General features: G+C 29.6%; 1 protein-coding gene across 1 annotated transcript in view; it reads right to left on the reverse strand.

Annotated features, from left to right (window-relative positions):
* Nucleotides 1-1,433: 1,433 nt before the first annotated feature.
* Nucleotides 1,434-21,771, reverse strand: part of Lcch3 (Ligand-gated chloride channel homolog 3) — a 21,171-nt gene continuing 833 nt past the window's right edge. The window contains exons 3-9 of the mRNA XM_011503018.1: nt 19,249-19,316; nt 14,317-14,462; nt 9,389-9,546; nt 6,065-6,349; nt 3,414-3,647; nt 2,268-2,536; nt 1,434-1,624 (exon numbers count right to left, since the gene is read on the reverse strand). Coding sequence (XP_011501320.1) covers nt 1,472-1,624; nt 2,268-2,536; nt 3,414-3,647; nt 6,065-6,349; nt 9,389-9,546; nt 14,317-14,462; nt 19,249-19,316 — 1,313 coding nt within the window. The 3' untranslated portion in view covers nt 1,434-1,471. The remainder of the gene's footprint in view (nt 1,625-2,267; nt 2,537-3,413; nt 3,648-6,064; nt 6,350-9,388; nt 9,547-14,316; nt 14,463-19,248; nt 19,317-21,771) is intronic.

A 21,771-nucleotide genomic window follows, 5' to 3' on the forward strand; every position in this document is an offset into this window, starting at 1 on the left:
AATTTAAACGATAGTGGAATGTTCGAATTCTTTTATTGCATGATAATTTGAAATTGAGTATTTATTTAGCATAAAACATATTATTTATTTTATTTGTCGAAATTTTATACTACTATGATCATTCAGTATGTAAGGCGGCAAAATTATTTAACGAATAATACTTTAATATGTAATGTATATGATGAATTGTTTGAAAAAAAAAATAATTTTTGCCAAACATGCTAAATATATGTGTGTGTGTGTGTGTGTGTGTGTATGTATGTGTCGAAGTAAAAATTCTTCTGTCAAAAAATACATTATTACAATCCTATCTGTTATTAAATCAATTATAACAATAATCGAATACTTTCGACATATGTATGTTTGTATCGCTTTATGCTTATGTGACTTACAGTAACAGCTAAATGTCATATATGTTGTTCAAAAATGTTATTTAATAAATACATAAAGAAAGGGCCTTCTGCTCCTTTATACACACCTGGACAATTTTTCATGATACATAAAACTGGCCCCTGATATATAGATATATAACATATTATCAATGCAAGTATTTTAAATGCCTTTCATACTATAAGGAGAATCCGACGATATATATTGAATAAAAATATTTTCAAATTAGTAAATAAATATTTTCAATATCTAGACAAATGATTTTGATAAGACATAACATGATAGTTAATCTATATTATGCGAACATTAAAATCTCAAATTGAATTCCTCGATTAGTTGAAAGTACTTGTTCGTGGATAATATTTTTATAATAAATATTCTACTACGATTCATGACTTTGTCGGTCAATTCATTTAAATATAAAATTAATGCGACAAAAATTGAATGAAGATTTATATTACACAAAGTAAATATATAAATATTTTAAAGAATAACTAACAAGTGTATATATAATTCGATCGAATTTTCACGAATGAGAATTATCGAATTTCGAATGATGATGAAAAAAAAAAAAAAAAAGAAAAAAAGATTGAATTCCGAAGAAATTAGTATTATTTTATGTATATGTCCGTGGATGAATTACGAAAAGTCAAAGAAAAAATTTCATCTAATTTAGCTAATCTAATTGATGGAAATTCGAATACGAAATTGCTGGAAAAATTGAGGAGCTATCGGCAATAATTTAGTGCCTTAAGTAGTTTAAAAGTCATTTAAACAAAGCAAACACCGGCAAATCAAATGATGCTACTACTTTAATTAAGTGGTCGGTGGAAAATCTTAGAATGTCGTGAAAAATAACATTGGAAATTCTTATTATCGGCTGCAAGGCGTCTTTAGTTATTTTCTTTATAATTTCGCTCACTCCTGCTAGTGAATACATAATGTCGTTACATCGTATCGGCGCTGCCGTTCCTTCTCATTAACATATGAGCGTCTGGTCATGACCTTGGAACTTCTTTTCGAAATTTCTCTCTCTTCGTCGCTTCTTATCCATCAATTTCCCATAGTTGCCAGCGGTGCCTCACAGCACGTAGAATATCCAATAGACGGCGTTGAAGAGCATAAAGCTCACGGGGAAAATGATTCGCGAGTATTTGTCGATGAGGTTGACGTCCTTGATTTTCGGCATCGACGCCTTCAGGACCGACGCGCCACGGCGAATCGCGTGTAGAACCTGCAAAATCATTGCGTTCATGCATTTCTTTATCATGCGATTATTAGTCTTGCTTCTCGTCACTGTCATTACACACACGGTTATGGACCCGAGGTCAAGAATATTTTTGTAATAGATCGTTTGGCTTATTATCGTTGAGCTTGCGAAGAGCTTCGTTATCGAATGAAATGTAAAATTGGGAGTTAATGACGAATCCGAGGAGAATAGGGATTTCACTTCAACAATTCACTTATCAATTGATTTTAATCATATATATTTTATATTATATTATATTGTTGCTAAAGGCACTCGACAAGCAAATCTTTAAAAGCCTTAAATCCACGATTAATTTACATTGCAAGCGCCATGAATTTTATAATCGCGCGACTTTTCGATTAATTTTAGATCTTAAGAGTTGCATGTATTAAACGCAGTAGGTGACAAAATATAATATAGACGGATAATAGGGAACGAATTTGGTTGGCTAAGATTTTTGACTCGAATTGAAAAAATTCCCATCTACATTAGAACACGAAATGGCAAGTCTATGAGGAGGGGAAGTGGCGCCCTAGATTCCCACGAGATGAATGGGGTGAGGGGTGAAATAGGGCTTCAATCGATCGCCAGATAGGGAGGCGTCGTGGGGAGGTGATTTTCTAGTTACCTTGGGTCTTTGCTGGCGCACACCCCGATATCGTAGTCCAGGAGTCTTGACGTGTGCTCCATAGACCGGCGCTCGACATATCCTGAAGCTCGGTGGAAACTTGGCGGAGTCCTGCTGGAGCTGCTCCCGAGCCTGGGACCCGGGTGTGCCAGCGGTGCTCACCAGGCCCGAGCGGTTCCTTATACTCGGCAGTGGCGACAGACGCAGATCCTGGAGCTCGATTATGTCGGCGTCGGTCGAGCCCGGAAATGGAGAGCTCGCCTTGCTGCCTGTCGATCGAGATATCGAGCATTTATTATTGTGCTCGTCCGACTGATGGACTTGAATATTGGGATCTCGGGCTCCCTTCACTCCGTATAAGAATAGAGTCATCCACTCTTTTTTTTTTGCCGCTCTTACGTTTTCCAGATTCTTTTTTTTCTTCGCATTTACACACGTACACTATACTCGCGTGATTATTTCAATTTTCTATTTCGATGCTATGATTGTCAATGCGATGAAGGTATTTTTGAAAAAAGGTAGTAGTACTTTATATGTTACAACGAAAGTCGAGCTTTTTCTTATTGTTTTGTTTGTTGTTGTTGTTGTTGTTTTTTTTTTATTTTTTTTTTGTTCGAATAACTCGAGCTTAGTGATATACTCGTATAATGAAACTCCCTTATCGTCTTATTAAATCAATTACATTCACAAGGATTTATTCTTGCCTTTAACGATTTATACTTTTATATCGACACTATCGTCGACATTACATTAAATGTTAGTTTAATAATCATAATGACAACAATTATCGCGATGAATGATCATACGATATCGCTACGAGTTATTCTATAGTAGAAAATTGTCATTGAGCGTTAAAAACGACGTGCAAATTGATTAAAGTTGCCACCTGACAAATTGATGACACGAGATAAATTGAAGAATTTGGTAATAGAAGGTGTAATAATGATGAGCGAAATAGAGATACGGGCCTTCCTCAACAATCCGCAAAGGCGTCAATGATTTTCGATGAAATGTTAAAGAAAATGGAAAGATTCGCAGTATTTAAAAGCATTGCAGCGCAAAAGAAAGCAAAAAAGAAATTGACAATAAAGGTAATCAGTTGGCGGCTTTCGCCTCTTATTCATAGGCCTTAGCGCATTCACTAACCAGTCCTTGAAGAACAGATGGTCCTTTTATCCTCCGTCTCCTTCTTCTTGCTCTTTTTTTTCGCCCGTGCGCCCCAATACGTATAATTAACGGCGGCATACTCGAGCAGAGCAGCGAATACAAAGACGAAGCACATCACCAAGTAAATGTCGATGGCTTTCACGTAGCTGATGCGTGGCAAAGAGCTCCTCACCCCCGTCGATATCGTCGTCATTGTCAGCACGGTTGTTATGCCTAAAGCAAGATAGAAACGCGAAACCGGAGCGACAATGAATGGGACTGCTCTTGTTTCTAAAAAAACTTCTCTCATTTTAAACGTAACACACGCCAGTTTCGCTTGAATTTTATTCACATTTTTCCAGCACAACATACCACAATATTTAAGCTTATTGCTCTCGCTACTGTGCACACGTGTTTCTTCAAGTAACCGCGCGTGCGTTATGTTTTTTTTTTCTTCTTACATCTACTAAATATTAAGAAATAATAAACGATGGAAGTATGTATGGCATTGTATAGTGGGTTGTGAAATATTTTTTTTTTTTTTTTTTTTTTAAACAAAATTCTGCACTGACAAACGTCTATAAATAAACATGGACGATATTTATTTATTTATTTATTTATTTATTTATTTATTTATTTATTTATTTATTTATTTATTTATTTATTTATTTATTTATTTATTTATTTATTTATTTATTTATTTATTTATTTATTTATTTATTTATTTATTTATTTATTTATTTATTTATTTATTTATTTATTTATTTATTTATTTATTTATTTATTTATTTATTTATTTATTTATTTATTTATTTATTTATTTATTTATTTATTTATTTATTTATTTATTTATTTATTTATTTATTTATTTATTTATTTATTTATTTATTTATTTATTTATTTATTTATTTATTTATTTATTTATTTATTTATTTATTTATTTATTTATTTATTTATTTATTTATTTATTTATTTATTTATTTATTTATTTATTTATTTATTTATTTATTTATTTATTTATTTATTTATTTATTTATTTATTTATTTATTTATTTATTTATTTATTTATTTATTTATTTATTTATTTATTTATTTATTTATTTATTTATTTATTTATTTATTTATTTATTTATTTATTTATTTATTTATTTATTTATTTATTTATTTATTTATTTATTTATTTATTTATTTATTTATTTATTTATTTATTTATTTATTTATTTATTTATTTATTTATTTATTTATTTACTCTGTGTTCATTATATTCGTTTTAATGTTAAGACAATTTTCAAACATATTTACATACTCCAGCATTGCTTCATTATGATTTATAGAACAAACTGGCTATTTTTAGATAATTAAAAAGTAGCGACAGACTTAGCAATAGTATCGATATAAAAAAATACTTTAAAATAAAATATGCCTTCGTTAGATTAATATGGAGAAAAGTTACTTTACTCTTGTACTACTTTAACGAGCCTTTATTTTAAATGCCAATGCACTAGTTGAATTTATAATTCACCAATATCATGAAATATCTTATATACTTTCATAAATGTGTTTACCATATGATATTAAGTTTATTAATTATTCTTATTTACATGTATAATTAGGACGGATATTAAGGCAATTATAATTAGCTGTCGGGCCAAATCCATTATAAAATTGTCAGGAAAATAAATAATTAAGAACGTCGGTGTTAATAATCCGTAATGGCATGTTGTATAATATGTTTAATGCAACTTATGTCAATTATCGGCCCAGCAACTACATTAAGTTTGAAAATACAAAAAGTTTAATAGGCTTTTAATGCACAGAGTGTTTTCGAAACTTTGGAATTATATTCAAATTGTAATAGCTGCAAACGAATGACTCTGATTCTTCTGTAAACTTCTGCTTTAATTAAGACATTTGCATCATAAATAAGTTTAATTGAAGCTTTCGTAACAAAGATTTAATTACAGTATTTGTGCTCGAATTGAAGAAACATTTACCCTAAATATTGTTTTGATGGCGTCAACGCAAAATAAATGTATTTCAATGATTGCATTCAACTCATAATAAGTTTAATTTCAATTCCCGAGAGAAAAATACAATTGTACTCAAAGTCCGTAAAAGATTTTTATAACGATATTCAATAATTCCTATCTTTTAATGAAAAAGATTTTATGAAAACGAAGAAAGATGGCAGTTACTACCTTACGTCATAATCTATTCAATAGACTGAAATTTATCATCGAACAAAAGCGTCCCGTACAATATTTTTCTCTTCTAATCATACTAATACGTATATTTGCAATTACTCGATAGTATCCGTAATTTGTTCCAACTTAAAAAATATTAAAGGCCGCCACAATTTAGATTTAGGAAAAGTATATCGCAATAATCACGAGGTTCATTAACAACGGCCTTCCCACCGATACTGTAATTTTTTCTTTTTCTTAACAATACAAAGCTGCAAAATAGTCGAGCGAGAGCCCTTTGTCAAACGGTAAATTGCAGTAACTGAAATGGATCTCGAGGACAAAAAAAAAAAAACAAAAAAACAAAAAACAAAAAAAAAATCGCGTGGGCGGCGGTTAGGAAGACCGCGACGGTGGTGGTAAAGAGGGAAGAAAGGGCGCGAAGAAAGAAGTAATCTCGCGTCTCACCAAGGGCGACGCGGGCGCTGGTAGCCTCGTGATTGATCCAAAAGCTAACCCAGCTGAGCATCACGATAAGGATGCTGGGCAAGTAGGTCTGGAATACGAAGTAGCCAATGTTACGCTGGAGCTTGAAACTGAGGGAGAGCCTCTGGTAGATGCCGGTGGCGAGCTTCTCCTTGCGGTCGTTCGTCTCGTAGCCGATTATCGTAAACTGGGGCAGTTCGGCCTCGTCGACGCCTCGCACCGGCGTCTCCTTCCAGGACATCACCACATCCAACACCGTGTAGCCATCTGCGCCGATAATCGAGAACCCCTTTTTCTCTTTTTTCTTCTCCCTTTCGTCTCGACCCCTTTCGCATCAGCCCGAGGAAGAGGTAGAGGTTTCGTCGCGAAAGCAACTCTATTTTCGTTATGCGAGTGTCGAGATACGCATATTTTCCCTGTACTCGGCCCTTCCTTATTTCGCCTGATTTTATTTTACTTGTCCGTGCTTAAAAGCTTGTGGTAATTTTATCGCAACGGCTTTAAATTTTCATCCGGCCGAATCATTAACCATGAGAATCGGCATTTCAAATTTCCAATTTTAGCCAATAAACATCACATGCACATAGCCTTAGCATTTTATACTGAGAAGATTTTTCTTTAAATCAGACTTTAAAAGTCCTTCGCATTTGCAATGGAATATTTCCAAGTAGTAAATTACACCTTCGTAGTAGCTCTCATTAATGTTAAAAGTACTTTGGTTGATTAGTTTTGAGGATGAAATTATATTTGCCCATTTTTGTAAATTGAAATCAAATGAAAATTATAATGATCGTTTATAATATTTATCTCGCGAAATATTTTGAAATATTAATGAGCTAGCATTAATTATTAAAAATGCATTGAGAATTTTATTATCACTACTACCTCATTATGACGAAATACCCTTATTTATTTTATTTGCAACAATGAAATCGATCGAGCGAACACTTATATTATTGGCTTAAAACAATTCTGAAACTATGCTAAATTATCAATGTCAATTTAAACTTTTTGGATACGGATGGTAATGTAATTGAAATTCTACTAGGGATAATTTTCATTTTTCAATGTTAAATGCAATAGCAGCATAAATTACAAAAGTTGCATAAAATTTTCAATTCTAATCGAGTTAAGCACAGTAGCGACAAATTAACAATATGTCCATGTACCTCTACTAATGGTGTCCATGTTATTTTGCAAATTATTGTTTTATTAATAACCGTTAGCTTTTATTAATAATCATTGAATATTACGTATTACAATTTATTAAAAGGAAATCGTGAAGGTACGAGGCGACGCTCGTCCTATTCTCTGCCTGATGGACCTTCGCTCTTTGCGGTAATTCGATCCGCGAGCAAAGCTATAGGTTAGCCACATCATAATGAAACGAATGAAATGGATTATTGTGGTTGTGGTTTTGTTTGAATAATGTCGATGAAACTAGTCTAATCGAGTAGCGCGCCGCATGTATTGTCCACTTTTATCGAAATACTCTTATGTCGATTCTTCGTTCCCGCAGCTCGATACGATAAATTATTAAACGAACGATTACGTAAAAATCGCTTAGGCATTCGTTCGATCATCATTTCCTTTGATAGATCGAGCCATCATAGTTTATGAGTCAATTCGCGAAAGTATATAACGATGAATTCTAGAAAAGAACATTTTTTTTTCATTCAATCTTTGTTAATCACTACAATAAACAGAGCAGCGTCGCTTTGTTCGTTATCGTCGTCTAAGCAAATCGCAAATTTCAAGCTGAATCTTCACAATTGGCCGAAAAATTCCAATAAAAATAAAACGATTATTAATTATTATTATTTATTTTAGTTTCACGTTTACATCGAGCATCTATAACTCATGTGGGACAGAAGCATTTAAGAAGACGACGTTATGACTTATATTTTTTTTTTATTAAACACGAAAAATGTTGTCACTTATTTTTTTCATAAAGTTAGTGAGTGTTTCTCAGAGATACGGATTATTAAAGGAGTTTTACAACTTTTAAGACGAAAGTAATCTGGCAAAAAAATCGAATAAAATACGTATTAATAATTAAAAGCATAAAAAATGATAATAATTTCATAATATTCGGCAAATAAATATTAAAGTTGTAAATAGAAAGAGATTAGTTTTATCTTTAATTGTGTAGAATTTTGTTAAATCACTCGATAGTAATTAGTTTTTTGAGACTTGTAGAAAGTGACTTTGACTAGTATGATACTTTTACTACTTTATATTAATATTTTCACCCTAACGTAACCATCAGCTTTTCTATGATAAGTGCATAGCATTTAAGGAAACTATTATTATTATTATTATGCTATTATTTTAATATCGTACGCACGACATTACTTACGCATTAACATAACAATACTAAAATATTATACATATAAATAATACATACGCATATATATATATATATATATATATATATATATATAAAGTACACGCGCGCGTTTGTACACATGCATGTATAATATATTGGTATTGTTATTGTATCTGTGCATGAGATGCGCGTATAGACTATTGTAATAATTAATGCATTACGGCAGCAACAGTCTCACTAGATGTTAAAGAGAAATTTCCAAAAGTTCATCGATGAAAATAGTAGCGTCGTTTTATTGATTAAAAATTATTTGACGTTAATTTTCTTGTAATTAAATACGAAAGCTGTAAAATTTTGAGACTATTGCTAATATGTTAAATATTTGTAATGCTCATTTAAAAATTTACTACTATCTCAACGTACCATCTCGGCGTTCTACATACTTCTAATTGTAACTTACACGACTACAAAACAATATTATAAAAAGCGTGCAATATCACGCGTCTTCTTGACATTCGCAGACTCGATTTACAACGAAAGAAAGAAGCCCGTATGAAATGTAATAATACTTATCGAAAGGTATTGCAATTGGATTTAATAATAAAATAATCGACTCTATAATTCTAGCATCGGGCGTATAATCGTTTCTTCGTACCACGGAAAAGGCCGTTCGTTGCGCAGAATAGGCAAAGTCGCCTCGCCAAGCACCTTGTTGCAGGCTCAAATTATATTCAATTATTCAGTCTTATAATAAATATCGATCCTTTAAATGCCACGATGATCGTTAGCGACCGATGCTATTACAAAAGCTAATGAGCCCAAAGGCGAAGTAGAGCTCGCGATCAAAGCAAATCATCATATTATATTAGAAAAATCCGAGCAAAGACGAGACCTCGTCCCACCCCACTGCTAATCATTTAATTCCCCAACTCTGTTGGCTTCATTGCAACAGGCAAATAAGTGAAAAAGCAACGTACAGCTCTCGATCTCCACGGTACAGTTCTGCGAGTCGAGGGGGTAGTAGTGCAGGTCCATCATGCACGCGAGGGTTGTGGTGAACCTCATGCCGTACGTCACCGATCCGTCACCAGCGAGGCGCACGAGTTTGTTGCGCTCCGTTACGTCGTGAAGGAAGCTGAAACGTGTTGACAGACAAAGGAGCTGTAGTCGTCGTCTATTCGTCTATTAGTCGCTAGGCTAATCGAACGAGGGGATTGGGTTGGGTTAATGTGGAAAATTGGCGTGGGTGCGTGATTGATGTGGAGACACCTCGATCGCGGCACTCGCGAGGGATGTTGGTAAGGTGCGGAGTTTTGGGAATTTTGGGACAATTTTTACTGACAGTCTCACTTCCGAAACTTGAAGATTTTAACTTTAGGAGCTGTGACGCGCCATCGTGGAGTGCAATTATTTAAGCCTCGCTTCTATAATTGACAGCTTGGCTCGGCATATCGCGATAATGACGAAGCAACTTTGATTGGATAGTTTGAAAAAATCACGCTGCTATTCACTGGCATTGTTTAATTTATGTAAAGATGAAAGAGGCTGGTAGTCCGAGTTAATTATATTGAAAATTGCAATTATCGCGGCATCTTTCGGTACCGGCAATAATGTCTTCAATAACATTTAATAATAATAGTAATAGTAATAATAATAATAATAATAATAAATAATAAATAATAAATAATAATAAATAATAAATAATAAATAATAATAATAACAATAATAAATAATAATAAATAATAATAAATAATAATAAATAATAATAAATAATAATAAATAATAATAAATAATAATAAATAATAATAAATAATAATAAATAATAATAAATAATAATAAATAATAATAAATAATAATAAATAATAATAAATAATAATAAATAATAATAAATAATAATAAATAATAATAAATAATAATAAATAATAATAAATAATAATAAATAATAATAAATAATAATAAATAATAATAAATAATAATAAATAATAATAAATAATAATAAATAATAATAAATAATAATAAATAATAATAAATAATAATAAATAATAATAAATAATAATAAATAATAATAAATAATAATAAATAATAATAAATAATAATAAATAATAATAAATAATAATAAATAATAATAAATAATAATAAATAATAATAAATAATAATAAATAATAATAAATAATAATAAATAATAATAAATAATAATAAATAATAATAAATAATTAATAACAATAATAAATAATAATAAATAATAATAAATAATAAATAATAACAACAACAACAATAAATAATAATAATAATAATAATTAGCGCGAAATTGAAGACAATTATTCATATTCAAGATTTGTATTCGTTCGTTTCGAGGAATTGGAATTCTTTATTTAGAAAAAATCTAATTCGTATACAGTTTATGCACAGTTTATGCATCTCCTTAGTTAAACGTTAAATTGAGTTAAGTTCCTTGTCATCTTTATTCTCCAAATTTACCTTGAGTTTACGTCCGTGGCCTATTTCCTTTAAAGAATTTTTTTTTTTTTTTTTTTTTTTTTAATATTACCATCTTATCTACATCTTCACCTACCTAAAGATCTTTTGCTCCCGAACTCTTCTATGAAAAGTCTTAACGCTTCTCGGTAATTTTCCACCTCAACCGAAAAAAAAAATATAATCTCAGTTTATGATTGCAAATTAATTAGTATAACTTATCCTATTGTTATGACCACTGTCAAACTTGTTTTTGTTTTTCATACGTCGAGTATGTTTCTTATTAACACTGATTATAAGCTTTATTTTTTTAAATTAGTTTTACTTTACTTCAAAAAAAAAAAAAAATGTTGACTCCAAGCGAATAAACTTATTCAGAAGAATAATTTTCCTACTTCAAATTTCTTTTCTATTTCATTTTCAATTAAACTGAAATTCTATTAAAAAAAAAATTCTATTCTAATTTCTAATTATTATCTATTTAATTTTCATTCTTAATACCCATTATATTGAATACGATATTCTGGTAATTGATTTTCTTTTTTTTTTTTTTTTTTTTTTTTTTTTTTTTTTTTTTATTATTATCATTTGATTACATAAATCAATAGTCAGTCAATTATTATGTATAATAATTGAAAATTCAAGTTTCGAAGTTATTTAACGATATTGCAGCACATTCATCGGTACTTTGAATAAAGCTTGAACGTCGAATTAAGGTAGATTTTAAAATTAAGATTAAATAAACCTTTACAAAGTTTTTAAACTATTTAGCGCAATATATTATATTCGTTGATTAAATTTAATGGAAAAAGTTGATGAGCTTAATTCGGTATTAAAATAGCAATTTATTGTTCTTAATAGATAAGTAATTACATTGTTAAAAAAAATTATAATTTTTTTTTTTCAATTCTATCGTTCATAAAAGATTTTCTATTTGACCTACATAGCTTAGAGAAGTTTTTAAATTTCATGAAGTAATGATACCGATGCTTACTTATATAATTTTATAGCTCGACGGTAATCGATAATCGAATCTTCATTTTCATTTGACTTATTTAACGTAAAAACTTGTTCAATATTAGCCTTACTGTGGACATTCTATCTATATTTTATAAAATTTAACATCAACTTATTATTATTCACATGATATATAAATCGTGACTTTCTATTGGATTTATAAATATTCCAATTTCAGGCGATAGATATTACGTGTATAATTAAATAATAGAGATAGACGTAATGTCAGTTGGGATATCAATTCTTTAATTACAAATTATTGGATTGCCACTTATTTACATATACAAGGGAATTTATTGTAAAATAAATTTTGTACACATTGCTAGTGGAATTGTACTTTCATCATTATTGACATATTAACGTATATTATTTTATATTATTAAAGCATGATTGGCATTCTCATTTTTAACGATTATCATACCCTCCAACCTATAAGTATAAATTCAAAATATTAAGTTGTTCTTTTCTTTGCGTATTTTACGTTCATTGTACCAATAATTGAAAACAATGTTCAAATGATTTAGATAGATTATTAACAAACGTAGAACGCAATTTTATTTATAAATGAATTTTCATGAGCAAATATTGTACATCCATGCTAAAGCGAATGCTTCTTATAATTTTACTTCTAAGCTTATAAACTAAATGTGAATTTGACGTAATTAAGGCTCGAAATCGATAAAAAGTCCTATTTATATGTTTATTTAGGCTGAAAATTCTTTGCGAATTGAAAGGATCGTTGCTCTACACCTTTCATTGTGCTTTCAAATTGCACGATTAGCCTTCGAACTAATAGAACTACAATTTCGATCGATTAACAAAGGCAATATTAGTAAAATTAATAATCAGCATCACTGATAAAATCGTACAATAATGACGACGCCGACGCGGGCGATAACAATGATAAGAACGATGACGGCCATCGCTAGAACGACGTGGACGACAATAACACTATCGACAGTAACAACAATAAATATCATAATAATAGGGACGTATAGGGGACGCGTGGGCGCGAATGATGGGCGGATAAGATAAGAAGTCTTAATCGAACGTCGAGAGGGATGATTGAAGATTGAGTGAAAATTTTGATAAAGCCGTGGGACAGGTAGAACAGCCGTTGCCGATAATCGAATAGCAGTTTGAAAGAGCCAGGAGGAAGATGCCCTATCGGACGAGCCCTTCCACCCATTGATCTAGGGCCGGTGGTGTGGCGGTGCGGTGGGGTGGGGTGGGGTGGGGGGATGGATATCTAGCAGCGCGAGGGGAGTAACGGGGTCAGGGTGCCGAGAAGCCAAGCGTTAAAGAGAACTGTTTTACATGAGCTCCGCTTAACCTACATTTTTTTCCCGGCCCAGTGCAAAAGAGGCTGTTTGAATTGATCCTCTTCTTCTCGCGTGCCTACAGCGCGGCGCACCCGAGGACAAGGAATCTTTGTAACCGGTGCACGTGCACGCGCATCCCCTCGCACTAATCGAGCTAGACTTGGACCGGTTTGGGGCAGGGGGCCGAGGACTATTGTCCCGTTGCGTGTAACAAGTGTCGCTATCCAGTGTCTTTATTTAATAAGGGACTGCTGGCCGTCGCCGAGCCCTCGTCTCTCCACTTTGCGTCTTTATATTCTCGTTCTTCCACACGCAGTTACTCTTCGGGAATTTCAATATCCTTTTGTCTTTAAGATTCCTACTTTTAAGGTTCGTCTTTGTTTTTTTTTTTTTTTTTTTGTTTTTTTTTAGTATAGTGGCGGGTGGTGGGGGGTCAGGAGAACTCGTGAACGAGGTAGATTGTGCGCATGTAGAATCGTTTTGTTGGGTGAGTTACAGGATTTTATAATGTTTTATAATGTTCGAGTGGAATCGATAAGGATGGAAGTTACCGTTTAGAATAGACATTAAATGAAATATCGCATTCAAATTTACAAAGAATTAAGAGTTTCATTACGATAAATAAAAGCTTCGTATTCATGTGGGTTTATCGATATTCTTTTTATTTATTTTTTTTTTTTTTAATTCATACTATAATACGAAAAAATTAAATTGCATTGATAGTTGAATAGAAAAAGAAAAAAAAAATAAATAAAAAACAAAGAAAAACAAGAAATTAAAATTACGATACGAATGAAATATATAAGCTGTGAAAAAATAGGGCAAACTTATTGATATTTAAAAAGAAAAAGACGATGAAAAAAATCACTACACTGATGACTTTGACTGATAGTCACTCGCTAAAACTGTCTATATTTGCTTGTATTTTCTGTTTCTTTGACATTTTAATTCCAATTTATCTTTAACACCTCTCTAGTCTTATAAATTCTTAAAAGATAATATCTACTCTGACAATATGTTTGCTCGATTTAGATAAAAATATTTATCCTAAAATAATATCATTTTAGGAATAAAATTATTCAATAACTCACCTATGTTTGTCATTTGCAAAAAAGGTGTCCGGCACCCAGATTTTCTCGGCAAAATCTCCACTTAGAGTGAGAATCTCCTTTTCGTGCGAGAAAGCCAGCCTCTCGTCTTTCCAATATTGATTGAGGTACATCGTTATCGTGTAATCCTGTAAAAAAAAAACAAAAAAAAAAAAACAAAATCATACACGGCCCTATATAAATGAATAAAATTGATTCGTAAATTAATTTTTGCATTCGAGCAGCATTAAGTGGAATCTGATGGCATACGAGTATTTTCTACCTGTTGGAAATGCAAATTTCGTTTACATATTGCATAAATACATGTACATTATATAATCAAAAATTGTTTAAATATACACGATGTTAAGTGGAATTTATTGAAAATACATTTATTATTTATATTTGTATTAGGCATTAAAAAATGCATATAATATCTTGCGGTCGTCAATTGATTGTATGTCGAATATAAAAAAAAAAGACTTGCCAAATATTCATTTTCGAAAAATACAATAATTACAGGCTTAACATTCAAATAACAAGAAAAGGGTACACCTATGGCTTATATAATATTAAAAATTCCGTGAAATAATAAAACTAAATGTGTATGTTTTGTAATTTCAAAATTTGGTTCAGACGGAGCGCACACCCACAGACAAATATTCAAACAAATATACAAATACAAATATTCATTCGAGTTACAAGTTCACATTTGCAATTCATTCATTCAATATTAAAAGATTTTAGTAAACACAACTTATAATTACTGTGAAAGTTGAAGAAATTTTCTAAAATTATTTTTATAGATCAATGTTTTAAGAGATGATGTCGATGAATTCGCTTAAATTTTATTTCGAAACAAACGCCACCTTACGACAAAGTTACTTTATTATTTAAAATGCGGATTTAAAATTTTTCAATACATAAAAAAGATAAATTGAAATTCCAATAGAAGCTCCATTTGTCATATAAAGGTATTTAATTTTTGTGAAAATATAAAAATGACTCGAGATATGATGAAGACAATGGGCTAATCACAATAATTACCACCAAAAATTGAATTTAATAATATTTACTCGGTCGAGCCTTGAAACGATAGAGCAATGTAACATTTATCTAATCGTTATCCTCCTATCTATAATATGTAACGCCACCTGATCTCTTTACTTACGCTTACACAGATACTTTAAAATCATGTTATTATAGAGCTCAATGACGTCACATCGAGCAAACACTATAGTTATACAATGAGTAGCTCGTAAAGCCATCAACAAAAGAGATAATCATGTTCCGTAACAAGGCAAATGCGATTTCGAAGAGGCTCGCATCTATTTTGCGATAGCTTCGATGGCTCATGCGCAATATCTTGAACGTAAAGATGCTCTTTCATTTATCATCTTTTTTTTTTTTTTTTTTTTTTTTTTTTTTTTTTTTTTTTTTAGCAGCTGCATATCCTCTTGGCAGACTTAAGACGCTTAAGACGGTCCCCATATTGTCATACAACCAATGGTTATAGACGAAAAGATAGACGGGAATAGAGGGCGATAGAGAGAGAGAGAGAGAGAGAGAGAGAGAGAATAGGAAAAGCGGGCGGTGTTGAAGGATGATGATGATGAGGAGGAGGAGGAGGAGGAGGAGGAGGAGGCCGGAGACGGCTTTATCGTCGTTATGCTCGGAATGATCGGTTTTGCAACTGCAGTCATATCGCATTCCCGGAGGGCAGCTGACACAGTATTCTAGACGTAGATATAGACGAGCGATTCCACCTTGGCTCAATAAATGACGGAGTTGACGAAATCGAGAGAGCAAATCGACTCGGAGGCATCAATGAGAGGCATTTTGACGGACGCGGGGGATCGAGGGGACTGATAGGTCACGAGGGATAGATAATTGCTTTTGACGAAGCCTCGCGATGTTATGTACGATACATCGTATTTTCATAATCGAGTAGGCAATAAAATTTCGTTTCATTATCAAAGTTTGTCAATTTACGGCCATGTTTAGAATAAAAGAAAACATTCGCCTCGTGCAATGATATTTGCGTTTCATTTTCGATTATTTTACGCTTTTGTTTGGCGATTTTTAGCGATAAGCTGATTTGCCAGCAAACATTATGGTAATGGATGCCTACAATGTCGTTGATCTGTTTTTGAAATATTTGCTATTGAATTTGTTTTCAAAGTATTATCGCGCCCAAAAGTTATTAACATATGGCTTTGCACCCTAATTGAAACTCTCGCGAGTTAAACATGGAAATCAAATATTTTTCAGAGGACTATTCGTTCTTCTTGTGATTTTCGTGGAGCAAAATTGTAGGAGAAAATGGTTGTAATCGAAAGTGACTTATGAGATTATAAATTCCGTATTATTAATGACGATAAGTATAATATTCAGAAATGTAAAGTTTTACGTATATTTATAATCACCCTTTACTTTTATCATAAATTAACATAGAAGAGTGGAAACTCAGTTAGGGGTCTTATTATCTAAATAGTGTAGAACGAGGTCGAAAGATAAAAATAATCTCACTAGTAAAGAATTTAGATAATATTGTATTATTTAATAATTTTTAAGAGAAATAATATAGAACGTATTTTTCAATTATATAATAACATTTTTTCTCTCTCTCTTTTTTTTTTTTAACGCATTATAAAATTCATGCCTTATTTCATGGTTTTCAATCTTGGCTGAATCTAAAAAGTGCGAATATCTATTTGAAAAAATTAAAGTTATTTACAATACAAACGACACATAGTAATTTAAATAAAATAGCATATCTAATTAAATTAACAAACTTTCTTTTAAACAATTGTTACTTTTCAAGCATCGTTAAAAAAAAAAAAAAAAAAAAAAAAAAACTTTACCTTCTTATGTCGATCCTTTCTGCTTTTATTACAAAATTAACATATACATTTAATAATGTTTCTAGAAGAATTAATAAAGGAAAGAAACATAGTCTATACATTTTAATCCAATATATCGATGTTGTTATTCTCAAGTTTTCATTAATACTGCCTCTGACTCATCATAGATCTCAATGTGCTACATTACAAGCAATTAATGTTTTTTAATTGTAAAAGTAGATAGGAGACAGTTTTTTAATATTCAATATTTTCGATGAAAAAGGTATTAACTTTAAATTCGAAAGATTTCATTCAAATTTTCATATAAATTAGCAAATATTAGAAAATTTTACAATATCAATAGTTTATCAACTAAATAACATAAGATATTAATAACTTGAACAAATTAGTACATAATCAATAAATTTCACCTTCATGTACGTGTACTATTATTTATTAATATTTATTTATTTATTTATTTATTAGGTGATAGTTTAACTGAATTAGAGCGCGTTTGTTTGTATATGAACATCTTAATTATTTCAAAGCTATTTCAATTTCATTATTATGAATTTTATATTATATTTTTATGCGATAAAGAAAATAGTGAAAAAAAAAGAAAGAAAAGAAAAAAGAAGAAAATTCAAGTTCTTTCGTTTGTTTTTTTTTTTTTTTTTTTTTTTTCGAACAAATGATCAAATACACAAAACTAACTCATAACTTTAGAGCAAATAGTATTGCAATAATTATAATTAAATGGTCTAAATAATAAATCTAATAATTTTCTATAAATAAAGGTAAAAACGAGATTAAAGTTTCATTGCGACAATAATGAATTCGAGAAAAATGATAATCCATATATTATAAATTCAAGAAATTCATCGAGCTAAATTAAAAATTAATATGTCAGTATTATTTTCTCATTTTAACCATACATAGAATTTTAATTATAAATTATTTTAATAATTATATTCTATTATGCTTATGTATTCTAATTTGCGAAAACATAATGATAAATTTAAAAAAAAAAAAAAATACATAATAGAGTCAATTATCATTATAATAAAACTTATCAACGCAGTATTCAATGAGAATTATTAAATCAAATGTCCTTAATCTTATTGTGTCTAATTTATTGCCTTTCAAGAAAAAATGCAAATTGATATGTTTTATATGATTTTTAAAATTACAAACTGATAATGAATATTATTGATCTCCGATATAATTATACATGAAGAATATTGTAAAGAATGTCGTTGATAATATTGAATTGAAAACAATATATATCAGGAATAATTGCTTTTATTTGAGAGAAGAAAATGTTTCGATACTTACGACAAAGTTCTACGGAAAATGGACAAGAAAATAAAGCTTAATATAAGAATGAGGAATGCGCGAAAACTTTTTCAAATATAATCATAAGAAGCTGAACAATTGGTTGTTGTTGTTGTTGTTGTTCTTTTAAATTGAGTAGCAGAACATGTGCTTAAAAATAAGTTGATTCAAAATTCGTGGCTAATGAAAGTGAATTAAAAATAATTTTACAACACAACAATAATTTTTTACGGTCTAATTGTTAAATAATAATTACTACAATTTTTTTTTTTTTAAATAAATAATATTTTTTTTTGAATTTTGAATAAAAATTTAACATTAAACAAGAGAATTCTTTTGTCTCCATAAAGTAATAGTCAATAAATCTAATGTAATTTTAATACATTTCAAATCAAAGTCGATAATTTCGTTTTTAATTAGGTACAAAGCAACTTAGTAATAAAGGAAATAAAAACAAAATGAAAATAAAGACAAAATATCTAATGTCTTCGTTTTTGAAATTAAAAAAAATTAATTTTAATGTAATATTAGGCTGAAAATTACATGTCGTTGATGGAAATTAATTACACACGTTTATCATTTCTTTTTATTAGTAATATATGATAAACATTCGATAATTAGCAATGGCATTTAATTATAACTCTAACAGTAACGACACAACATTCAATGAGCAATACATAAGCAATACACTTTCAACCACCTATTACGTATAATCTATATTATTCTTTACAGAATGTATAATGTATATTTAACTCACCATATTGACTTCAGAAATAGCGTCGAAACTTGCTATCGTTAGATCCATTTCAACGAACAAGGGTTCTCCTTTAAAAATATTTGCGTCATTAAGAAGTCATAATAATAGAATAATATTCATATTATTTCTTATACATAATATCATTGTGAATCAATCTTTCTTCTTTATACTTTATTTTTTTTTTTTTTTTTTTTTTTTTTTTTTTTTTTTTTTTTTTTTTTTTTTTTATAATTATTATAAATATATTACATTTAATCGTATTATTTTGACTATTGACTCGCTGATTAAAAGGATTGAGATCGTAATAATATTTTAATTGCTTTTGATTTAATAAATTAATCCGTCGTATAAATAACATAATGGGTATAATACTATGAGATTTTCATTGCCTCGAGACCATTGTTGATTAGATCATTAGATCATTAGATCATTAATGGTTTTTAATATCTGTATAATAAATATAGCATTTCTTTACATATACCTAACCAATTTATTGAATGTATAAATTTATATGAATTGGTGCATTGTTTTTAAAGTTTTTTTTTTAATAATAGCGATGATAAAAAATCATAGTCAGAGGACGTGCGAAATAAATTGTTAAAATTATTCAATAATGTTTTTAAAAATGTCATTTTTAAATGATGAAAAATGACATTTAGGCCTAGTCTGCAGCTGCAGCGTTCATATTTATTTACGAAATAGAAAAAATATTATGAATTATTGATTTTTGCGATGGATTCTGCAGTAAATACTTTGTCTATATTTTATTAAAAAATGAATTTATACGAAAGAACGATATATTCGAACAAAGTATTTAATCATTTTTCACGATTTCTTAAAGAACTGTTTTATTATTATAATTATTATTATTATTGTTGTTGTTGTTACACACACACACACACGCGCGCGCGCGCGCGCGCGTACATATATCATTAAATATCTATAGCATGTTAAATTTTATATCATGTAATATATATTATTAATAAAATAAGCCGCTAATGAAAGCCTTTCACATAGATCTTAAAATTTCTGCATTTCCAAAGGAAAAAGATGATTTATAATAAGCCATTGCAAAATTAATTTGTATTTACAGTAAATTCATAAGTTATAAATGGACGTTAAGAGATTAAGGCGCTTTTAAAAGATCTAGTAACAAAAGGCAATAATAACAATATTTATAATTTGGAAGAAGCGCATTTTAAAATGCCTGCGATTCATTGTTTGTGATTTTGAAGTATCAATTCGTCATTCATCATAAGATTTCTAATTGAATTTCAGAAACGGCCCCCTTCACCCCATAATCCTACGACTAAAATATCACCTGAAATTGCCATAACGAGACACAAAGTACAAATACTTTACTTCTACTCATTGGCCAATTCGATTAAACGGGCTAATGATGGGATGTCTCGTGACCAGAGAACCGAAGCAAATTCTATTAAGAACCGCGCGTCTATCAATTTCATCTACGCAATGCGCCTGAATGCCTTCAACCATTCACACATTAAATTCGCACGTCCGATTGCGGCTTGTTTTGCTTCGATTTTTGACCTAATTTTCGCTTTTATGCCTGTACGTTTTGCCCATTCCGCCAAAGGGGCGAGAATTGTATCTTTTCACCTCGTAAATAGAACATTATAAAACAAACGAATTAAGCTATTTGGATTAACGCGCGGATTGTTGTAATTTACAAGCAGCAGCGACATCGATTTTAAGTGATTTTTAAGAATGAAATTGCATTTTAATTGCTCGTTACGACTTTTTCTCATACGCTATATTGAAAATAAAAATATTGTATACAATTTTTCTTTTTCTCTTTATTGCTTATTATTGCTGATTGGGATACTGATTTACGAAATCAATAATTAAGAATGGTATTATTACATGTTCATTATTATATTTAATATTTTTTATTTATTATTATTTAATATTTAATATTATTTAATATTATTACATATTACAAGTTTGTACAATTTATAGATATACTTGTTGAGTTTAGTATTCCTATTGTTTGCCTAATAATAAAGTGTTGACAATTTAGTTAAGTAAAATCTCTAAATCAAATAGTCTCATTGAAAATTGAAATAAAAAAAAATTTTTTTTTTCATCGATATTAGAAATCAACAAATATTCTGTATTTCCTAATTTTTTAAAAATACTTAAGGATACAAATTTGACATACATTTTCAACATTATTATATAGAATTATATTGAATACAGTTAAAAAAATTTTTTATTTTTCAATTTCTCGAGTACATATCTTTTAAATTTAAGCTTATATTTTTATACTTGATTCGTACATAAAAGTTTTATTTATTTATTTATTTTTTGTTGTTGTTGTTTTTTTATCTTATTTCAATAGAAATATGTTCAATACACATAATTAAATATAACAACGAACATTATTTTATATATATATATATATATATTATAAGTACGATTATTTGAAATCAATTAACGTATATTTGGAATAAAAATTAATATCATGGACTTTTATTATTCATATTAATGTTCGAAAGAGTG

This window comes from Ceratosolen solmsi, unplaced genomic scaffold (assembly GCF_000503995.2).
Source record: "Ceratosolen solmsi marchali unplaced genomic scaffold, CerSol_1.0 scaffold61, whole genome shotgun sequence".
Taxonomy (NCBI): Eukaryota; Metazoa; Arthropoda; class Insecta; order Hymenoptera; family Agaonidae; genus Ceratosolen; species Ceratosolen solmsi.